This window comes from Python bivittatus, unplaced genomic scaffold (assembly GCF_059951505.1).
Source record: "Python bivittatus isolate LINGU-HERP-01145 unplaced genomic scaffold, Pbiv_v1 ctg000850_np1212, whole genome shotgun sequence".
NCBI lineage: Eukaryota > Metazoa > Chordata > Lepidosauria > Squamata > Pythonidae > Python > Python bivittatus.
The window spans coordinates 20235655-20255544 of record NW_028277112.1 but is presented as its reverse complement, the minus strand read 5'-3'; the positions used below and the strand labels follow the sequence as shown (position 1 = coordinate 20255544).

The following is a 19890-nucleotide window of genomic DNA, read 5'->3' as shown; positions in this document are numbered from 1 at the left end:
AAGTGTGGCTTGGCCTATTCCAGCATTAAAGTGCTCTCCAAAATTCCAATTTCATTCTAGAACCAATTAAATTGTATTTTATTCTTACTGCCACTCTAGCAGCTATGGGAAAAAAATCTACTTTGATATGTTCCTAAGCAATGGGATGGTGCACTTAAATCAATGGTGCATCCATTAGAATTTTCATTTGCAAAAATACCACCTCCCTTTATGAACTTTCAGGAAGGCTATAAAAATTTGATGGAACTGTTGTATTGATTGTATACAAACAAGAGTAACAAAGATATTTTCAAAAATACCCTAAGTAATTTTCCAGAAACAGACAACTGCAACTGTTAACCTTTACAAGGAAAACAAATTACTTACCTCTAGTATCAAAGATACTTCCATGAAAAATTCATACCAATATGCCTAAACATTATGTCATACAACTTTTAACCAGGAAAACTGAACTGCATCAAATATGCATTGCAGCATAACCGAATGCAAAACCCTCAATGACAAAACATATTCTCTTCAAATAGCATAAATATGTAACTGGCAGATGAGCAAAAACTCCAAGGAGAGGCAGTTTGCTTCCCTTCTCCTGATAAAACAATTGGCAAAATCCACAGATCATCATAAAAGTATATGAAGTATTTCACCAATTATAGTACCATCCATAAATACTATCTGTAAATGGCAGCAAAAGAAATTAAGATCTTAATACAGCCTGGAAACCTAAAAAAAATCTATTGTGTCAAAACAACACACACATATTGCTCTCTGGAAAAATAATAATGAACAATCTCTAAACAGTAAATGATTGAATACATGTTTGAAAGTAGTAACAAAGCAAGAGAACGCTGGAAGAAATCTCAAAAGAATATGTGTGCTTCAGCAAAATTCAGCACCTTTCTGGATCTTGCAGTATCAATCAAAAACAGATAGCAAATTTTTACCTAAAACTTATGAATGACTAACAAACCTTTAAAGCTTTGTAACTGCATATAATATATTTTCCATTTTAAAAAAATTCCCAGTATATTACTGCTTTTGCCAATGTTTAGGGCATAACGCTTGTAATAAAAAAAACCACAACCTAATTCCTAGGGTAATATTCACCTTAAATAATGAAATCACAGATCTATTTAGTACTTACTTTGAACAAATATGCAAAGAAGTTTGTTTCAGAGTTAGCTTGTCTTTGGCTACAATGCAATTGGTATCTTTTTCATTATCACTCTACCTAAAACTATTTGCTCACACCTCTGCTGTTAATATCTAAATAACACTGTAATAAAGGATACATCCAAGTATGTTTACCTTTTGGAACCAACTAGATCTACTGTTCTGTTATTGTGCCTGCAACCCTTTACCTAGGTGCCTTTTCAGTTTAATGTCCCCTTGTTTGTATTTGACCATGTCATTCTGTGAATGGACAAGCCCCTCATGCAAAGAAGCTATCATGCCCAGAACTATGTTGTCAAAATATGTCCACTGACCATAAAAGTTGGGAACCCTATAATAGAATAGGTTATAATATGTACAGTACGTTAGACACATAGAGTTTTCATTGCATTGAGCCATAAGCCATGAGCAATATTAGCAGAAGCAAATATTTTTAAACCTCTGCTTCCAGAGTTGCTGGGATTTGGGTGACATATAAATTTAGATGATGATGATGGTGATGATGGGTTGCGAGCAGGGTTTCATGGTCCTACTTTACTAAAATAGGATTATGAAATTAACTCTTATGATTTTATTGTCATTACTTGTGGCCCTTATGAGTTAAAATGTTTGATTTCAACTTTCATTGCTAGCAATTATTAACTTTCAATAGTCAAGCTTATTCAAAACAACTTTTACCTTATACAGCTTTCCCTATACAAAGTGCAGTGCATATATCTTAGCCTGTTTATGACTGACTAAACTGATATAAAGCTTTGTGAACATGCTACAAGTTGGTGCACAATGCTCTGATTGCACTACTTGCTTTTCACATGAGTAGGCAAAGCTAACAAATTGTAGACAGCTCTTTTGAGAAGAAAGCAGTATGTGGTTTTGTTACCCAAGACTACTTGCAGAACGAGACATGGGATGCAATGCAAGCAATGCACAGCATGCAGCTCATATTTTGGCTTATCATGTTGTATCAACTGGCTAAAAAAGACATCTGTAACCTTATTCATTTGATGTTGCTACTGTTTCTTCTTGAAATCAACTGCAGCTTAGTACAAAACCAATAACATCAAGTAGATTTTCTGGAACACTATGGTAATCAATCTTTACTTAAAAAATAAAATCAGTAGAAAAGTTAAGACTGAAAGATGGTTAAAAAAGTCAGACATTCTGCTAGATATTTAATAAATATTGTTTTAATATCACTTCAAAGTTTTTTAAACAAATGATTATTTGTTTTGCCCTAATGACCTCTAAATGTGCCTTTGTTACTATCTCACAACTGATAAAAGATGTTTGTGCTGTAATTATTTTTCTTATTCATTTCCTTTGTTTCCTGCTTATGTCTGTTTTATACAAGAGGTAGTTCAAATGCAACATACATTTGAATTGCATTACTTTGTATTATTATAATCAACTGATGGGCTGCCAAAGCAAGATACATTAAAGCACACACCTTTATAATTAAAATAAAGAAGTTCAATGGTTGACAGTGCGCAAATGAGAAAGATTCTTTTTATTGGAAAAGAGAATGGAAATCCACCAGTCTTCTCCATTTACAGTCCCCAGTGAAACCTTGAATATTCTCTTGGAAAGTATCCCAATTCCCCAGAAGCAAAAATTGCATCTTTTCTAGATGTGATAAAACCTTGTTTTTGTAGAGTTCTGCTTTACTGAACTGTAGATCCAACCCAAATTATTTTTATATGGATCTAATCATTTATTTATTCAAGAAGCATTATTTCATATCCAGGGTTCTTTAGTAATGACATAGTTAACTTACCATTTATAATAGAAATTGGTCTGTTGTTAATCAGAAGTAACATTTGCACTGGTAATCTGGGTTGGGGCACATGCTGGGAGGGGCACATGCTGGGAGTGGATAAACTAGAGCAAACAGTGATTGTGCTGAATAGTGCATGCTCTCTCATTCACACATACACAACATAGAAACATCATCTAACATTTTTAGATATTTTCAAATATTAAAGAACCAAATATTTACCTTGGCTGTTTTCCCAGCTGTATGACAGTCTTATGTGGCAAAGAGTCTTGTGAAGACTGAGTAACATCCTACCAGCAGGGAAAGTATTTTTGGTTACTTACTGATGCAACATATGAAACAAACAGAGCTAGGAATAGTCCAAGAGAGCCTGCAACTGTGCTATAATGAGGATGGGTGATTTTGGTCCTGTCATTTTGTAGGTCTAAATCCCAAATCTTCTGTTTAAGTTCTCGTAAGGCTTTATCTGGGCTGAGTGATGATGTTGCTGGGAGAAAGAGGCCACAATATGCCAGACAAGAATCAATCTTCTTCCTCAGGAATGAGGAAAACCTATCTAGTAAGGTAAGGGGAGACTCACACCAAAAAATTTTATCTCAGCCAAAATCTGAGATGCAAAGTCTCAGGTGGGCCCCAAGAGAAATGCAGCCAAGCTCTAACCAAACAAGGTCATTTGAACTGAGAGGGAGAGAGAGAGAGAAAGACAAAGTATGATTTTCAGAAACTTAGACTGAATAGATTATAACCCAAAGTGTTACCCCATTCTTTCAGACTGAGTTATTTCAAACTCAGATACATTAATTATAATGTTCATGTTAAAAATACCTTTAATTTCATTGACTATTTATTGTTGAGTATTTAATCAATCTTTTTTTTTATTCAGTGGAAATGCCATCTCTAGTAGTTCACAGTGCAGCACCCATGGGGCACCAGTGCTTCCAGAGTATCTTCCTTGGTGTTCTATCTCAGATGATTTTAGAAAAATGATCAGCTAGTTCTGCTTCAAAGCAAAACAAGGGATTCCTTTCATTATCACCTTTATTTCCCATGAACAAGTATTAGACTCACAAAGACATAGAAATATTCTTAAAAAATAGAACAGGCAGTTGGAACCCAGTGCTTTGCTTTCAAATACTGCAACTGACACCTCCCCTCCCCCCCACAAAAAAAGACTAGTGTGAAAACAGGGAAGTTATGAGAGGAGATCCTGGGAGTGTTGCAGGGCATATTTTGCATATGCAGGTAGTCCCCAGTTTAAGAACAAATTCCTAAGTAGACTTTGTGTATAAATCTGAACAGCATTATTGTATAATACTATATAAGTAGTATTGTGTAATGAACTTGAAACATTCAGTATTTAACTCGAATCATTGTGTTTTTAACTTGAATTTTGCTGCCATAGGCTCTGTTCTTAACTTTGGGTTGTCTGTAACCTGGGTGTTCTTAACCTGGGAACTACCTATATGCATGTCTCCTATATGCATAAAGGTGTGGGATTCTATTCTGCTGTTTTATTTTGTGATTAAAGGACCAATTCAAGTTTAAAATTAACTTTTTATCATCTATCCTAGCCATCTTGCACTGAAAACCTATCTTTTTATCAGCACAATTTATGGCCTCTGTTACAGTCACCATGATCACATTAACTGTTTTGTGAAACCCACCATTGTAAAGAACGGTATTGCTGTGTTGTAGTTGTACATTTCTTGGTCCTTTAGAATAAGAATGTGAGCAGATTCAGTGATGATCATCTTCAAGTTCATTAATGAATGGAAAAGCCTGTGAATAAAATAAATACAGCAACTATGGAAGGCTAAATTCAAACATGTTTGTATTAAAGGACTAGGAAAAAAGAGCTGCCAAGTACTTATTGACATGCAAGTATTAATTAGACTACTTAAATTTAAAACAAGCAAACCATCTTGTGTGATCTAAAACAAGACTCCAGATAATCAGATTCATTTTAAAGAATAAAACTTTTTGAGACACTTTAACACTTTTAATCCTCACCTTGTACCATAATCTACAACCACCCAATCTTTCGAAGTTCCTGTGATGGCATCATGATGCTGAAAAAGTCCCAGATTTCTTCTAGCCTCTGTCAGCAATCTGTAGTATTCGACTGAAGGAAATATTTTTGTTTTCTCAAACTTTCTGGATTGTACCACAGCCAAAGAATACAGAATTTCTGCAGCCCTGAAATAAAAGAGAATGCTTATTATTAGTATTATTAGCTAAACAAATATACTCTTAAAAGTGATTTCTATTGTGCAGTTGAACAACATTTGCAATTTTGACTTACATTTCATTACCATCACTCAGTGCTATAAGATGGATTAGAAAAATATTTTATTAGAGGCATTATTTTAATCCTTTTACACATGAAAACTCATCCTTACAGAAAAATCATAGTTTGAAAAACAAAGTTTGAGATGTACACATTTATGTGCATACATAAATCTATCTATTGGTAGCTTGGGCCTTCTATAATATTCTTCACTTGGCTAAGTGAAGTCACTGGGAGTCAGGCAATGTAAACATTTAATAAACAAACAAACAAACTCTGTTGAACCTAAAACTGGATTTGATTTACTTCACAGTGCTTTTTGGTAATGCATATAAGTTAAGCATTTGTTGTTGTTGTTGTTGTTGTTATCATCATCATCATCATCATCATCATCATCATATCATCATCATCTTTTGGGGTAGAGCTATGTGTGAAGCATTTGAAAATCCCAAAATAATGAGACATCATTTCCTTTGGTTATCTCTGCACTTCTATTTCCTGGGGGTCACAACAAATATATTACTTCTGTATGTTCACAACTTGGGAAATCCTTCAGATCAGCTAATCTGAGTCTTCAGGAAGAGGCAGCTGCTTTGATGCTTGATGAAGTAGTATTTTGCCCATGCCAACATACTTTGGGAAATGCCTTTCTGAATGCTTTGCATGTACTTTTTGACTCTGATACTATTGCAGCTACAGAAGTTTTCCTATTGCAGCCACAAAAGTTTCCTAAAGTCTGAGAATTTTTATTGAATGTTGCTAACTTAGAACCTGTTATAATCAGAAATGGGAAAAATAAAAGAAATTGATATTGTTTATATATCTTTTGAAATTATGGGTTTGAATGTCTTATCCTTTTAAAAAAGAGGTAGGTTTAAAAAAAAAACACTTTTGTAGTTTGGCTGTCTCTAACTATTATATCCCCCTAAACTTTTTAATGGAGTGTTTTTATTCGGCTCTATTGGGTTTGTGAACTGCTTCAGGATTGATTACAATGAGAAGCAGTATAAATTTACTTTAATAAGAATGATTATTTTAAACACTTAGAATTCATGATGCAATTAAGTTAACAAAAACAGGTTTATCATATTGTTGGGCACATCAGAGAATATTTAGTAGATTTAACTGCAATCACCAGACTGCTGGAAATGTACTTTGGAAGATGTACCTGTCTTACAATTCTTAAGCTGTGATCTGAAATTCTTTAAAAAATCCACTAGACTTTATAGTATTCATTGCTTGACAAAGAGAAATATTTCATTGTCTGGATAGATTATTTCCTGATTCAGTAGGGAAGCTATTGAACTACCCCAAGAAACAAAAAGTCAAACAGAAATCAAGAGAAAATTCCAGGATTTTAATATAAACCAAAGATAATTATTGGGGAAAGCATGAAATGTTAACAAAATAATAAAATTCTGGGGAAAGGAAGAGACTGTGGAGGGAATAGTTCCTGAATAGAAGCACAACACAATAAAATAAATTGTTAAAGAAGTCACCTTCTAAATATTAGTTACCATCCCAATTCTATAAATGCTATCTATATATAATAAAAATGTAACCATCAATTTACAAAATGTCAGCAAGCATAGCAAAACCCCAAGGTTTGCAGAGATATAAAAAATCTGTAGAAAAATCTTCAGATGAGATGTGACTAATGAGGACTGACTAAATGTGGAGTGCTAATTTAACTATAGCTGAGAGCATGGTAGAACAGAGGGTCTGGAAAACTGAAGCAAAGCATTCAAGCAGCACATATCCCCTTCTTTCACCAAAAGGTAAACAAAGTAAAGTAGTTCATTATTGCAATAGAAGATATTAATTATGTAACAGCTTTTATAATATACTACAGTAGTTAACATTTAGGCCCAGAATTGCATTTTTTATCATAAGTAAAAAAATGCTGCTAGATTCTATTTACCTAGAAATATAGCAATATAATTACAGAAGCATGTGTTACATGACAGCATGAGAGCACAAATATTCAAAATTATACTACTTACCTTAAATATGATTCTAGAACTCTATCTAAGCGCTTGTAGAAAGGTCGTGATGTAAAATATCCACTCCAGTAATGATGATCTCTGTCTGCATAGGTGAAGAAATCTCCACTCAAAACAGGGAACACTGAATTACTGCTCTTTTCATCCAATTTACCAGCTTTATGCAGCGCCTCAAAATAATCTGATAATGTTCCAAACTGAGCCTAAAGTAAATTAAAATGTGGTATAAATTCTTTACCCTGCATTCAGTTGGAGCAATTTTTGTTCTTAAAGCAAACTTTGAGAAATCTATACTGTTTCACTGCTGAAGCTGAGATTTTCCCATTATTGTTCTAGGTTGGCCTATTCTAGTTTTTGTTTCTCATTTTTCTTTGTATTAAAATTATTTGTTCCCTCCCATCTCCACTTCAATTTTTCCTTTCCTTTGCTACTATATCTTGTTAATTCCTAAGGTGAACAGATGAGATGGGAAGACTGATTTTGCACGCAAATCATGAATCATCAAAATGTAGATGAGACAGATAAAGTAGGAATTGTTTCTTTGTACGTGAGGCTGTTTAGTATTTGTAGTCACCTTATATCTTTTAAACGTTAGTTAAAAACTCATAGAAAATCTTGCCTATGAAAGAATAATATGAATTTTCCTGATAAAACCTGAACAGTTTTCCTATTACTCCCTGCCCTTAACCACATGTAGCTGTTGCAGGAGTACTTTGCATTCCTGATATAATTTTAGAAAAATGCACTGACCAGGTTTGCATTGTGGTTTATTGCTATTAATGTTGCTATTAATTTTATTTACCATTCTTGTTCCCAAAGATACCCAAAGCAGTGCTTAGCATAATAAAGCAGCCCCACTTATCTAAATTAATTAAAAATATACATATAACATTAAAATACAGAATACAGATTACAGAAGTAGAACATATAGAACATGGATTACTCAAATACAAACTGTTTATCTAAAGTCTGGAAAGCAAGTATGTCTTTATGTTTTCTACAACCCAGCACATGGGAACCAATCTTAAATTTCCTGAAAAAGTTTTCATAATCAGGTTACCTTCATGACAAAGCCTACTTTAAATCATCAGATAGTAAATCACATGCACAAGATACAAAAAAAGTAGGATTCCCATGGCAAAACTGTGTGTGTGTGTGTGTTTGTGTACACACACACAAACACACACACACAATAAAAATTTAACCAAATTTAAGCAAGAACAATTCTCATACATACAAAACATCATGCAGCATGGCAAATATAATCACTTACAGTCTAGCTTCTAAGGGGGCTTAAATGTCTACACTATTGTAAATTAGCAGATATACAAAAAGGGGGAAAACAGAAACCCAATAATTCTTTTTCTTTTTCCATTTTTAAAAATTGTTTTTGGGTATTTTAATTCTTGTTAAATTTATCTATTTTTTTCCTTTTATTAATGTGTTTTTGTTTGTATGTGTGTGTGCATGAGAACAGTTATTTCAAAGAAACTTCTTTCATTTGTGGAAGTAACTATATCAATTTTGTAACTCTTGGATAAAAATCAGTATGAAAGATAGTTAAACATCCTTGAATTTGGGGGGAAAGATAGATGTTGTAAAAATAACTATTAGTGGTATTAGTTAATATTGGTATATTTACTAAAATAGATTCCTGCATTAAACATTGTTATTTTAAGCAGAATGATAAAATATTAAAGTTTTATGAGAAAGACAAATCCCTAGACTTTCTTTACCTAAGGTATAGCTATCATATGACAACAGGAGTTTAAACTTCCCAGACCTTTAGGTTTATGGCTGGACATATATGTTGACTTCAATTTTTCTATAGAATGAAAGTGACCTAGTCAGGAAGCAACTCTGAACACAATTACTAATATATTATAAGATCTTGTGACATGGTAGAGACTTGGCTCCATTACTGATTGCTTGATTGACTGATTTGATTTTTATAATACCATACTCATAGGACTATCAACAATAATCTCATTAAAGACTACAAGGCATATTTGAAATATTTTGGGACAGAAGTGTAATTTTAACCCTCCTTCCCATGAATAAATTACACTCTGGGACTATCCCAGTTTGAAAATTGCAGATAAATCTTTTGGGGAGAAACTCATGGACAAGTAAGGGTAGTAGACCAGCTTATAGTTAATTGAAATATTTCTTGATTTCACAATTTGGTCAACATGCCTTGGCAGCATCTAAAACACCCAATTACTATCAGTATTGGAATGTGCTTTGGCTGATTTTAAGTCTATGGTATTTTTTTAAAAATAAACAATTAAAAATTGTCGCTAAGCATTGATATTAGCTATTTTTAGTTCAACATACTTGCAAATAACACAAATTGGAATATCACTCATTCCATTCAATGGAAGAGTTGTAATATCCCAAATTCCATTCAATGGATAAGAATTTAACTATATTTCTTATGAACTTAATTTGTCACTGATTCAACAAAAAGCTCTTTTCCGCATTTACCAATCACCCCAGGGAATGTTTAAAAAGGGTTGGCTGTCAGCCTTGCTATACTGTAATGAAAATATGAAATAGCCAAGAGGATAGGGTACCCCTACCCCTAATTCACATGAGTTTTCCCCATTTTTGTTCTATTTTGATTTAACATTCATACGTTTGTTAGAATTTAATTTTGAATTATTTCTCAAGGATTTCAAAATTTTCATTACATGAAGATTACATGTAGATTACATTTACTTCATTACATGAAGATTACATTTACTATCTGATGATTTAAGGTAGGCTTTGTCATGAAGGTAACCTGATTATGAAAACTTTTTCAGGATTTCAGGGCCCCATCATACATGGGGTGAAATAAAACACAGAATCCTTCTGTATAAAATGTAAAATGGACAATATGCAAACAATTGTTAATATGGCATTAAACGTTAAATATGTCTTAAAGATTTGAATGTATTCCTGAATTACATACCAAAAATTTGGAACATCATGATTTTGCATGCAACAAAAGTTGTATATATCTGTGCATATTTAAACAAGTTGCAGTTAGTTTACTATCCCATCTTACAATCCCATGTTTTGAAGCTCACTTAGTATAAAATGATGTGAGTTTGTCTTAAACCATCATATCCAGTTTTTACTTAAAATGATATCAAAATCTTGGGGAATAATATCTATATTGCCAAAATCCCTCTCTTTTGCATGGAAGAAGGAGAAGGGAATGAGAGTTGTACAAGCCTAAACTAAAAAGGCCCAGTACAATATCTGTACATAGCTCTACATTATGGTTGAGCATAAATAACATGCTTCCTGTATGACTATATTCTTGGAGATGCCACACAGATATGACTAAATTTCTTAAACTCCAGGTAACAAAAATTATAACAAATATTATAATTTCAAAGCAAATCTATAAATAATAATAATTTCAATGAAATCATTTAAATCTGTGAATTTTCAAAGAATTTCAGTTATTTTACATAGAAGAGAAGTGTTTACAAATATAAAGGAAAATTTCCTAAATTTGAATTTGAGAGATAGCAAATTTCATGAGGCAGTTAATCTAATGATTTTTAATTTAAGTCTATATTATTTCAAGGTTATATAAATTTAACATAGGACTACTTTGTATCACAATTTTTTAGCTTTGAAGTGGTGACCAGATAATTGTTCTGAAATTTCAAAATATTTTGGAAATAAAGCATTTTGCACCGTACCAGAGGAACTATTACCATCATAAATCTTTACTTTGGGAGATCTGAAACTTAAAACATATATATATATATAGTGTGTTGTTTTTAATCTACTTTTTAAAATGCCATTTCTCACTGTAGGGTGAATTCTATTTCGATTCCAGTTAAATAAATATAATCTATGACATCTAGACACATTTATATTCCCAATACTTGTGTGGAAAGCCAGCATAACGTGTTCATCTTTAAAAGTCTTAGACCATGGTGCTAGTACTCTGGAAAACTCTTTTAAGAGAGAGCCATATGACTTGCTACAATATGCTTTCTGGAGCTTAGTGAAGATTTGGGGTTTTTCAGATTCCATTGGGAGAAGATAAAGTGATAAATTGTTAAGTTTGCTGAATCTATTAGTTTAACATTTTATGAGGTTACCTGACAGCTGAGTTTAATTTTCTTAGAGGAAGAAATAAAGTATGTGACTTATATATAAACCATATATAGTACAATCCTATGATGTATTATGGAGGAAAACTTTCTTACTTCTAAATAGGCACGGATAAAACTGTTAGCCAAAGACTGCAAACCCACATATTATACAATCCTATACACTGGAAGAATACCTCACCAGAACTCAGAGGAATCACTTTTGGAAAGACATGCATATTTACTGAGCTCTTGCTACCACAGTCCAGAAGCAAGTATAAAGCTTTAACAGAATTAGTAGCAAGGAAATCAAATAATGGCTATCTTAGGATCATTACTCCTTACCTTGACATGGAATTCAGGATGAGAATTCATATAATCAAATAGCTTCTGATAATTCTGATATTGCTGATCCCATTCTGAACTTTCAGTATAGCGAAAATCATCTCCTAGTGGAGCCAATAAAATTTTGGTCCGAAAAAGCTTTGACTTCTTTCTGTACTGATCCAAAATCATCCATGCCCTTAAAGATAAAAGGAGAATGGGTCTGCAAAATTTCACTTGATTGAACTAATTACTAGAGTTTTTAAAAGGAAGATTTATGCAACCAAATTTGATTCCTGAGCTCATAATGTGAATATTTAAAATCTACTCCTTCTAGCTGAACATGCAATCCTATGAAGGTTTATCAACATTCACTGCAATTTACTCCTAAGAGTATAAAATGACTACAGCCTTAACTTATTTGTATTTAATCAATATGACAAACATAAGAGTACCATTATTTGAGCAAACAGATTTAGAAAACCTGGGTCAACGAAATGGGAACACCAAAAATCCAGTGTACTCATCAATTTCACCAATCAAGATTCTTTTTTAATTCAAGTTGCATATAACTAATAAATCACAGTAATAAAACACTACAGATTCAACAGTTCCACTGTTCATCCATGGCTAAATGTATTCATAGCTCATTATTCTACAATACCCACAAATTTTCCCAGGTACTCCACAATCAACAAAAACCTGTTGAATATTGATTTATTTTATTTACTTGTGCTTATGTGCTACTCAACTCTCAAAAGAATAGGTTCACAGAACCTCCTATAGGAAGGTTAGGATCAAAACAGTGAAACAATAATTAAAGTACAAATACAATAACCCCAGCACCCAAGGAACATTCAAAACAAAATAATGAAAAAACAAAAACAAGGGTTCACTTCTCATTACTATTCTGGTATGCAAACTTCAATGTCTATGCAACGAAGGATTTCCTATATTCTTCTGCTTTATCAACACTGTTGCAATAAACCAAGAGCTTTTGTCACAGAACAGAAAAGGAAACTGCTCTAGCAGCACTTCTGTTTAAGAAACTGCCAGAGTGGCTCACAGCATAAAACCGGATCCAGTAATTTAAATGGTAAAGAAGAAAAGTACAGGTAAGTCCTTGACTTACGGCCACAATTGGGACTGGAATTTCTGTCACTAAGCGATGTAGTCGTAAAGCGAAATGTCATGTGACTATATCACTTAGCAACCGCAATCCTGTTAGTCCTGAGAATCACAGGTTGTTAAGTGAGTACTCACCCAATCCAAGCCATTCTGGGCTTGGTCCCTCCCAGCTCCAAGCCTCAGTAAGGTAAGGGACTGCCTCCAACTCCCCCCACTGCTTATTTCCCCCCATCTGTGCCCATCTGGCTGCCCTGGACCCTGCCCTGCAGGGCAGCAAGCAGTCCCAGAACTCGCAGCTCTGGGGCTGCTTGCTATGCCCCGGGAAGCCACAGCTGCCCCAGCCCAGTCCCAGTCGCCCTTGCCAGCCTGCATTCTGAAACCCTTGCCACCCTGTGCTCTGCCACCCAGCTGACCTCCTCTGTCTTGCTCCAAAAAGTCCCTTTGCAAAAGGTTCCTGGGTGGAGCTGGGCTGGGCTTGGCTGGGCTTTTGCTTCATGCTGTTAAAAAAAAAAAAAAGCCAAAAGCCCAGCTCTGCCCTGCCCAGGAGTTTTTTTGCAAAGAGGCATTTTGGCACGCTGCTGCTCAGGTGCTTCTTTTGGCTTTTTGAGGGTATGCAAAAAAACTTTAGCTCTAGAGGGCTAAGGTGGGCTCAGTCTACCCAGTGTTTGAAGGTGGGCCCAGTCTACTCACATTCCTGAGAGTCTATCCACAGAAAATGGAAGCAAGAGAGTTGAAGGGGGCTGTGAGGGCCTGGTCTACCTGCCTATCATAGCTGGAGGACCAAAATTCCCAGGAGCAGGCCAGTCTACTCACAGGGGAAGGAAAAAAAAAAAGAGAGGGAGAAAAGAAGGGGTTGCTGCTTTTTTTCCCCCAGAACACGAAGCAAAAGCCCTGAGCGGGGTGGGTTGGGCTTTTTGCAAACGAGGGTTTTGGCATACCATGCTCCAGGAGCTTTTTGAAAAGGGGCTTTTTGTAGGAAGAAGACAGCGAAGGTCAGCTGGGGGAATGGAATGCAGGGTGGCGGGGGGCCAAGAGGGCATAGAAGGGGGAGATAGGCAGGTGGGGAAGTTGCAGCACTCCTGTAGTCGTAAATGCAGGCGGGCTGCCAAGCACCCAAATTTTGATCACGTAACCGCGGGGCACTGCAACGGCCATAACTTTGGGCACCAGTCGTAAGTCACTTTTTTCAATACGTTTGTAACTTCGAACAGTTGCTGAATGAATGGTCATAAGTTGAGGATTACCTGCACCAATTTTTCATGCCACCAATATAAACCATCCAATTAAAACAAGCTTAATTAGCATGTTAGAAATACTGAGAAGACATTCAACTTAGTGACTTTCTCAGGAGGGCATTCTATTCACAGTGGTCTCTTCTCCAGTCACCCGCCTCCTCACTTGCCATCTTTCTGGCATTTTCCAAATATGTCGGGTCTGCAACATTCAAACTGGCTCGAAATTCTGAAGATGCAGTCAAGAATTCTGAATTCTGGCTCGGAATCTGAAGATGCACAATAGGCTTCAAGTGAACCCTGGCAAGACTGAGCGGCTTTGGGTTTGGGGTCCTGCAGGTTCTGGGACTATACCACCTTTGGTGCTGGATGGGGTGGCACTGTCCAGATCTGGTGCACAATCTGGGGGTCTTCCTTGACTCGCAACTCCTGCTCAAAGAGCAGGTGACAGTTGTGGTTAGGACAGCCTTTGCACAGCTTCATGTTGTGTGCCAACTGCACCCCTTCCTGGATCAGGAGGCTCTGTTCACAGTCACTCATGCCATGGTCACTTCCAGATTTGACTACTGTAATGCACTCTACATGGGGCTGTCTTTGAAGAGTGTCCGGAAGCTTCAACTGGTGCAGAATACAATGGTGCAGGCAGTTATGTGTACTCCTAGAATAGGAAGCATATATTACACCTCTGCTTCGCAAGCTGTATTGGCTGCCAGTTTGCTTCCAGGTCCAATTCAAGGTGCTGGTTTTGACCTTTAAAGCCCTTCATGGCATGCGGCTGGGTTATCTAAGGGACCGCTTCTCCCTGTTCACATTAGATCTGGCAAGGAAAGTATGCTACACATGGCCAGGGACCTGGATTTGGTGGGTCACAGGAGGTGGGCCTTCTCTGCCATGGCTCCCTCCTTGTGGAACATTCTCTCCTCTGTAGTTAGGCTCATCCCTTCCCTGCTGTCATTTAGGAAGTCCCTCAAAACATGGTTATGTCATCAGGCCTGGGGATCTTTGGGAACTGGAGACATTCTTAGATAGCTTCACTATGTTTAATATTCTGCTCCCTGTGGGGTTTGTATATTTTACATTTTTAAATTTTTAAACTTTTTGATAATATTTGCATTTTAATAATCACTTTTCTATCTTTTATAATGATTGTTTTTATCCATTTGTTATTTTATTCAATTGTTGTACATCAACCAGAGTTGCTTTGTGTGAGATGGCAACTATATATGGGCGACTATATAAATTATATAAATTTCCTGACTATATAAATTTCCTGACTACAGGAAAGCCTATAACTCAATGCCACACACATGGATCTGTGAATGCCTGGTGCTATACAAAGTCAACAGGACACTAAGGACCTTCCTCAAGAACTCAATGGGACTGTGGCAGACAACACTGGAAGTCAGCTCAAGACAGCTCGCACAAGTGGCCATCAAGTGCGGCATTTACCAAGGTGATGCACTACCCCCACTGCTGTTCTGCATAGGCTTAAACCCCCTCAGGCAGATAATCATGAGGACTGGATATGGGTACAAGTTCAAGAGTGGAATCACCATCAGCCACCTTCTCTACATGGATGACATAAGCTGTATGCTAAGAGTGAACGAGGCATCGACTCACTGATCCACCTGACACGGATCTGCAGCAAGGATATTGGGATGTCATTCGGACTAGAGAAGTGTGGCAGGATGATAGTAAAGAGAGGGAAGGTAGTTAAGACCAATGGAGTGGAACTACCAGTGGGCCACATAGCAGACATAGAGACCAGCTATAAATACCTTGGTGTCCCACAGTCACGGGGAACCATGAGGACGAGGCAAGGAAGACAGCAACATCCAAGTACCACCAAAGGATAAGACAGGTCCTGAAGAGCCAGCTCAATGGGAAGAACAAGATCCATGCCATCGACATGTACGCCCTGCCAGTCATCAGATACCCTGGCGGTATAGTGAGCTGGCCAAAGGAGGACATGGAGGCTGCCGATGTGAAGACCCGGAAGCTCCTCACAATGTACAGAGGTTTCCACCCCAAGTTCAACACCCAGAGATTGTACTCCAGCCGCAAAGAGGCCGGGCGGGGTCTGATGAGTGTCAAAGCCACTATCCTGGACAAAACCCGGAGTATCCAGGGATACATCAGTAAGATGGCACCCAAAGATGAGCTGCTGAGAGAATGCCTCAGGCAGCAGCAGACATGGGAGGAAGTTCAAGTGGAGGAAATATCATGGCAAGACAAGCCCCTGCATGGGATGTACCATCGACAGATAGCTGAGGTGGCTGACATTGGGAAATCCTATCAGTGGCTGGAAAGGACCAGACTAAAAGACAGCACTGAGGCACTGATCATAGCAACACAAGAACAGGCACTAAGCACCAGATCCATAGAAGCAGGGGTTTACCACACTAGACAGGACCCAAGGTGCAGATTGTGCAAAGAGCCCTTAGAGACAATCCAACACATAGTGGCAGGGTGTAAGATGCAGGCAGGAACAGCATATACTGAACGGCACAACCAAGTAGCTGGCATCGTGTACAGGAACATCTGCAGTGTATGGGCTAGACCCCCCCAAGTCCAGATGGGAGATTCCACAGAAGGTCGTGGAGAATAACAGGGCTAAGATCCTGTGGGACTTCCAGATCCAGACAGACAGGCAGGTACTGGTCAATCAACCAGACATTGTGGTAGTAGACAAAGACCAGAAGACAGCGGTAGTGATAGATGTAGCAGTGCCAAGTGACAGCAACATCAGGAAGAAGGAGCATGAGAAGCTGGAGAAGTACCAGGGCCTGAAGGAGGAAATAGAGAGGATGTGGAAAGTAAAGGCCAAAGTGGTCCCAGTGGTGGTAGGAGCACTCGGGGCCATGACTCCTAAGCTGGGAGAATGGCTCCAACAGATCCCAGGAACAACATCAAAGCTCTCTGTCCAGAAGAATACAGTGCTAGGAACAGCTATGATACTGCGCAGAACCCTCAAACTCCTAGGCCTCTGGTAGAGGACCCGAGATTGAGGAAGACACATACCACCTATAGGGGTGAGAGGGGAATTTTTATCTATCTATCTATCTATCTATCTATCTATCTATCTATCTATCTATCTATCTATCTATCTATCTATCTATCTATCTATCTCAACACATCCGGTGGGCAACAGTTTGAGAAATATTCCTTCAGAAGATGAGAAGGCAACTTCTATTGTGGATGCAAATATGCATGTAAAAGAAAACTCTGATTTAATGTCTAGCAAAAAAGATTTCTCAACTCTTGGTTTTGTACCATAATACACAGAGTACGTATTGTTAAGTTAATCAGATTTAACAGACATTTGGCTTTAACAGATACCAGATTTGAATCTGTACTTTCAGATTCATAACAACTACCTCTTTCACAACAAAACCATAAATTTACAGTAAAAGTATACATTTCAACACCTAAGTAAAAACTAAGGCTTAAAAACAACAGAAGTACTGTAAAACGTCATCAAACTACTGGCCAACTGACAGTTCACAAGCACCATCCATTCTTCTCTTCTCCTTGTATAAAGTGACAGTTCACCTTCGGGTATTAATTCTACAACAACAACTTTAAGATATGGGGCCTCGTACAGTTGACTGCCATGCTGAAACAAACCTTATTTATTTAGTTATTTATTCATCACATTTATATAGCTTATATATAATATATAATTATTATATATTTATGTCCTGCTTTAAGACTGAGCAGCAGTACCCCATCTCTGAGATTCATCACTTTTACTGTACTATAATTACCTTGACTTTGAAGAAGCTGGGCTATTAGAAAACAACTACTGTAAGTCTGATGCCATTTTATCAGGTTACACTCAGAAATAATAATAATAAAAAAAAAACAAGGACCACCATCAGGCTTCTTTCACCTTCAGCTGTCATCTAATAATAGCCATTCATTCATAGTTGTCCACATGAAGGGCAAAGACAAAATATAAATTATAATGCAAACTGAACCCTTTATGTATTGTTATGTGATGCCACAACATAGATATTCAGGGGCAGAGACTAGATCATGATGTCATAATGATCTGGCTAGCCATGGATGCCTACAATTCCACCAGGCCATACCCAGAAAGGAGGGAAGAGCAGCAAGGCTATTATTTGGCCCTACTGACAGACCAGCAGTTTTTTATTCCACCTCACCTAAACTGCTCCTATTCTAACTGAACATTTTAAGAATCAGGTAGCTCAGATCACTGCTGGTTTCTTTAAAATAACTTTTCCATCTCCCTGCTAACCCCTTTTTCCTTCTGTGTCATTCTTTTAGATCATAAGCATGAGAATATGGGCTGCCTTTGTTTAATTAACTTGAAAGCTACCCTGACAACTTGTTGTGGCTTGTAAGCCAGACAGAATGATTGAAATAATGTTAAAAAATCCAAATTTGCATTGGTGTGAAAAACATTTATTTTTGTCTAATTATAAGATGCCCACATTTTACATGCTTAGTGCATTATTATTGTTGTTGATTGATATTTTTATACATTTACCTGTGTTGAATGTTTCCAGTATGAATGGCTTCAGGAGGAACTCTCCAGGGGCAACTAACTCTTCCTCCAGGAAGTCGTTTAAAATCAAACTGGCAGCAGATTTTAGGATCTGGTCCACAAGTGTGAGGAACGTCATAGCTATAGAAAGGCATCATGTGACAGAGAATATCTGTATCAGATCCCAAATCTAGAATTAAAATAGCAAGATAAACATAAGCATAAAAATAAATGCTTTTTCATATATCATAAACCAGACTACTCAGAATCCATACCTCCTAAATTCAGGACCTTAGAGAGCTTTTCTTCCACCACCAATTAATTCCAAAAATGCTCTTCTTGTTTTTACTATAAGCCATCTGCCATAGAATAAAAATATACATTGTATGTCTTTCTTCTTGGTCATTCTCAAGGTTTGCTAGATGCATTGATCATGTCATGTCACAAGAAACCAATATTTTATCTCATCAGATGATAAAATTTAATATTAAATCATCAATACATCTCAAAAGCCTACTAATTTGTTGATTTCACAGACCTAGCAATGAAATCCGTATGCCAAGAATTCATGCCAAAAATTATTCACTGTATACTGCATTTCAAACTATTCCTATAATTTCAGAAATAGTCAAATGATTCTCAATTAACATACAATACCCAATAGCCAAAGTATTTCAACAGCCCAATGGGTAGAGAAATCTAAGGGTGCTATATACTATGAATTTTAAAAGAAATGTAGTAATGGTGAGTAAAGCATATTGCGCAGTATCAGAATGTCCTAAAAAAGTCAAACTAAATAGAAAATCAGCTAAAACAGGTTTAAGAAGCAAAGATGTAAGCCTTGGAGAAATCTGTATCAAAATACCTAGAAGCTTTACTCAATTAGGTATCTGACTATAAGTAGGAATGAGCTTCTTTCATCAATACTGCCAAAAACTGATTTTGGAATAGTGATTTGAAAGGCTGTTCCCGTGCCTGACCTTTACTTGTTCAAACATGTAAGCTTTTTAAAAAATGAACAGCTTAAGTTTGTATTGTAACCTACAACCCCTAGCCTTCTCTTTTAAAGACTATTCCAAAGTGATTAGTTTTAGCTTTCTTCAACTATCATTTAGACAGCAGCCATTCCATTAGACTGCAAAGCAGAGAAAAGGAGAAGAAAAGCTGTTATTCCCCTGCCTCTGGTAAGGAACTAGCCAACGTTTGCTCCCTCAGAAACATCACCTAGCCAGCAAGCATTCTACTAGTCTATTTTGACTATTTCCAGCTGAGTTGGCTATTGTTAGATCCAGCCTGCTTTCCCTCCATCTCCTTCCTCCCTGTTCTGTTCTCATTGTGAGTTACGTCTTGATTGTAAAC

At 36.7% G+C, this 19890-nt stretch overlaps 1 protein-coding gene across 1 annotated transcript in view; it reads right to left on the bottom strand.

Annotated features, from left to right (window-relative positions):
• The window catches only part of MAN2A1 (mannosidase alpha class 2A member 1), a 79769-nt gene that overhangs the window by 30067 nt on the left and 29812 nt on the right, over positions 1–19890 (bottom strand). The window contains exons 7-12 of the mRNA XM_088130247.1: positions 18535–18721; positions 11680–11857; positions 7235–7437; positions 4955–5140; positions 4609–4723; positions 3167–3234 (exon numbers count right to left, since the gene is read on the bottom strand). Coding sequence (XP_087986373.1) covers positions 3167–3234; positions 4609–4723; positions 4955–5140; positions 7235–7437; positions 11680–11857; positions 18535–18721 — 937 coding nt within the window. The remainder of the gene's footprint in view (positions 1–3166; positions 3235–4608; positions 4724–4954; positions 5141–7234; positions 7438–11679; positions 11858–18534; positions 18722–19890) is intronic.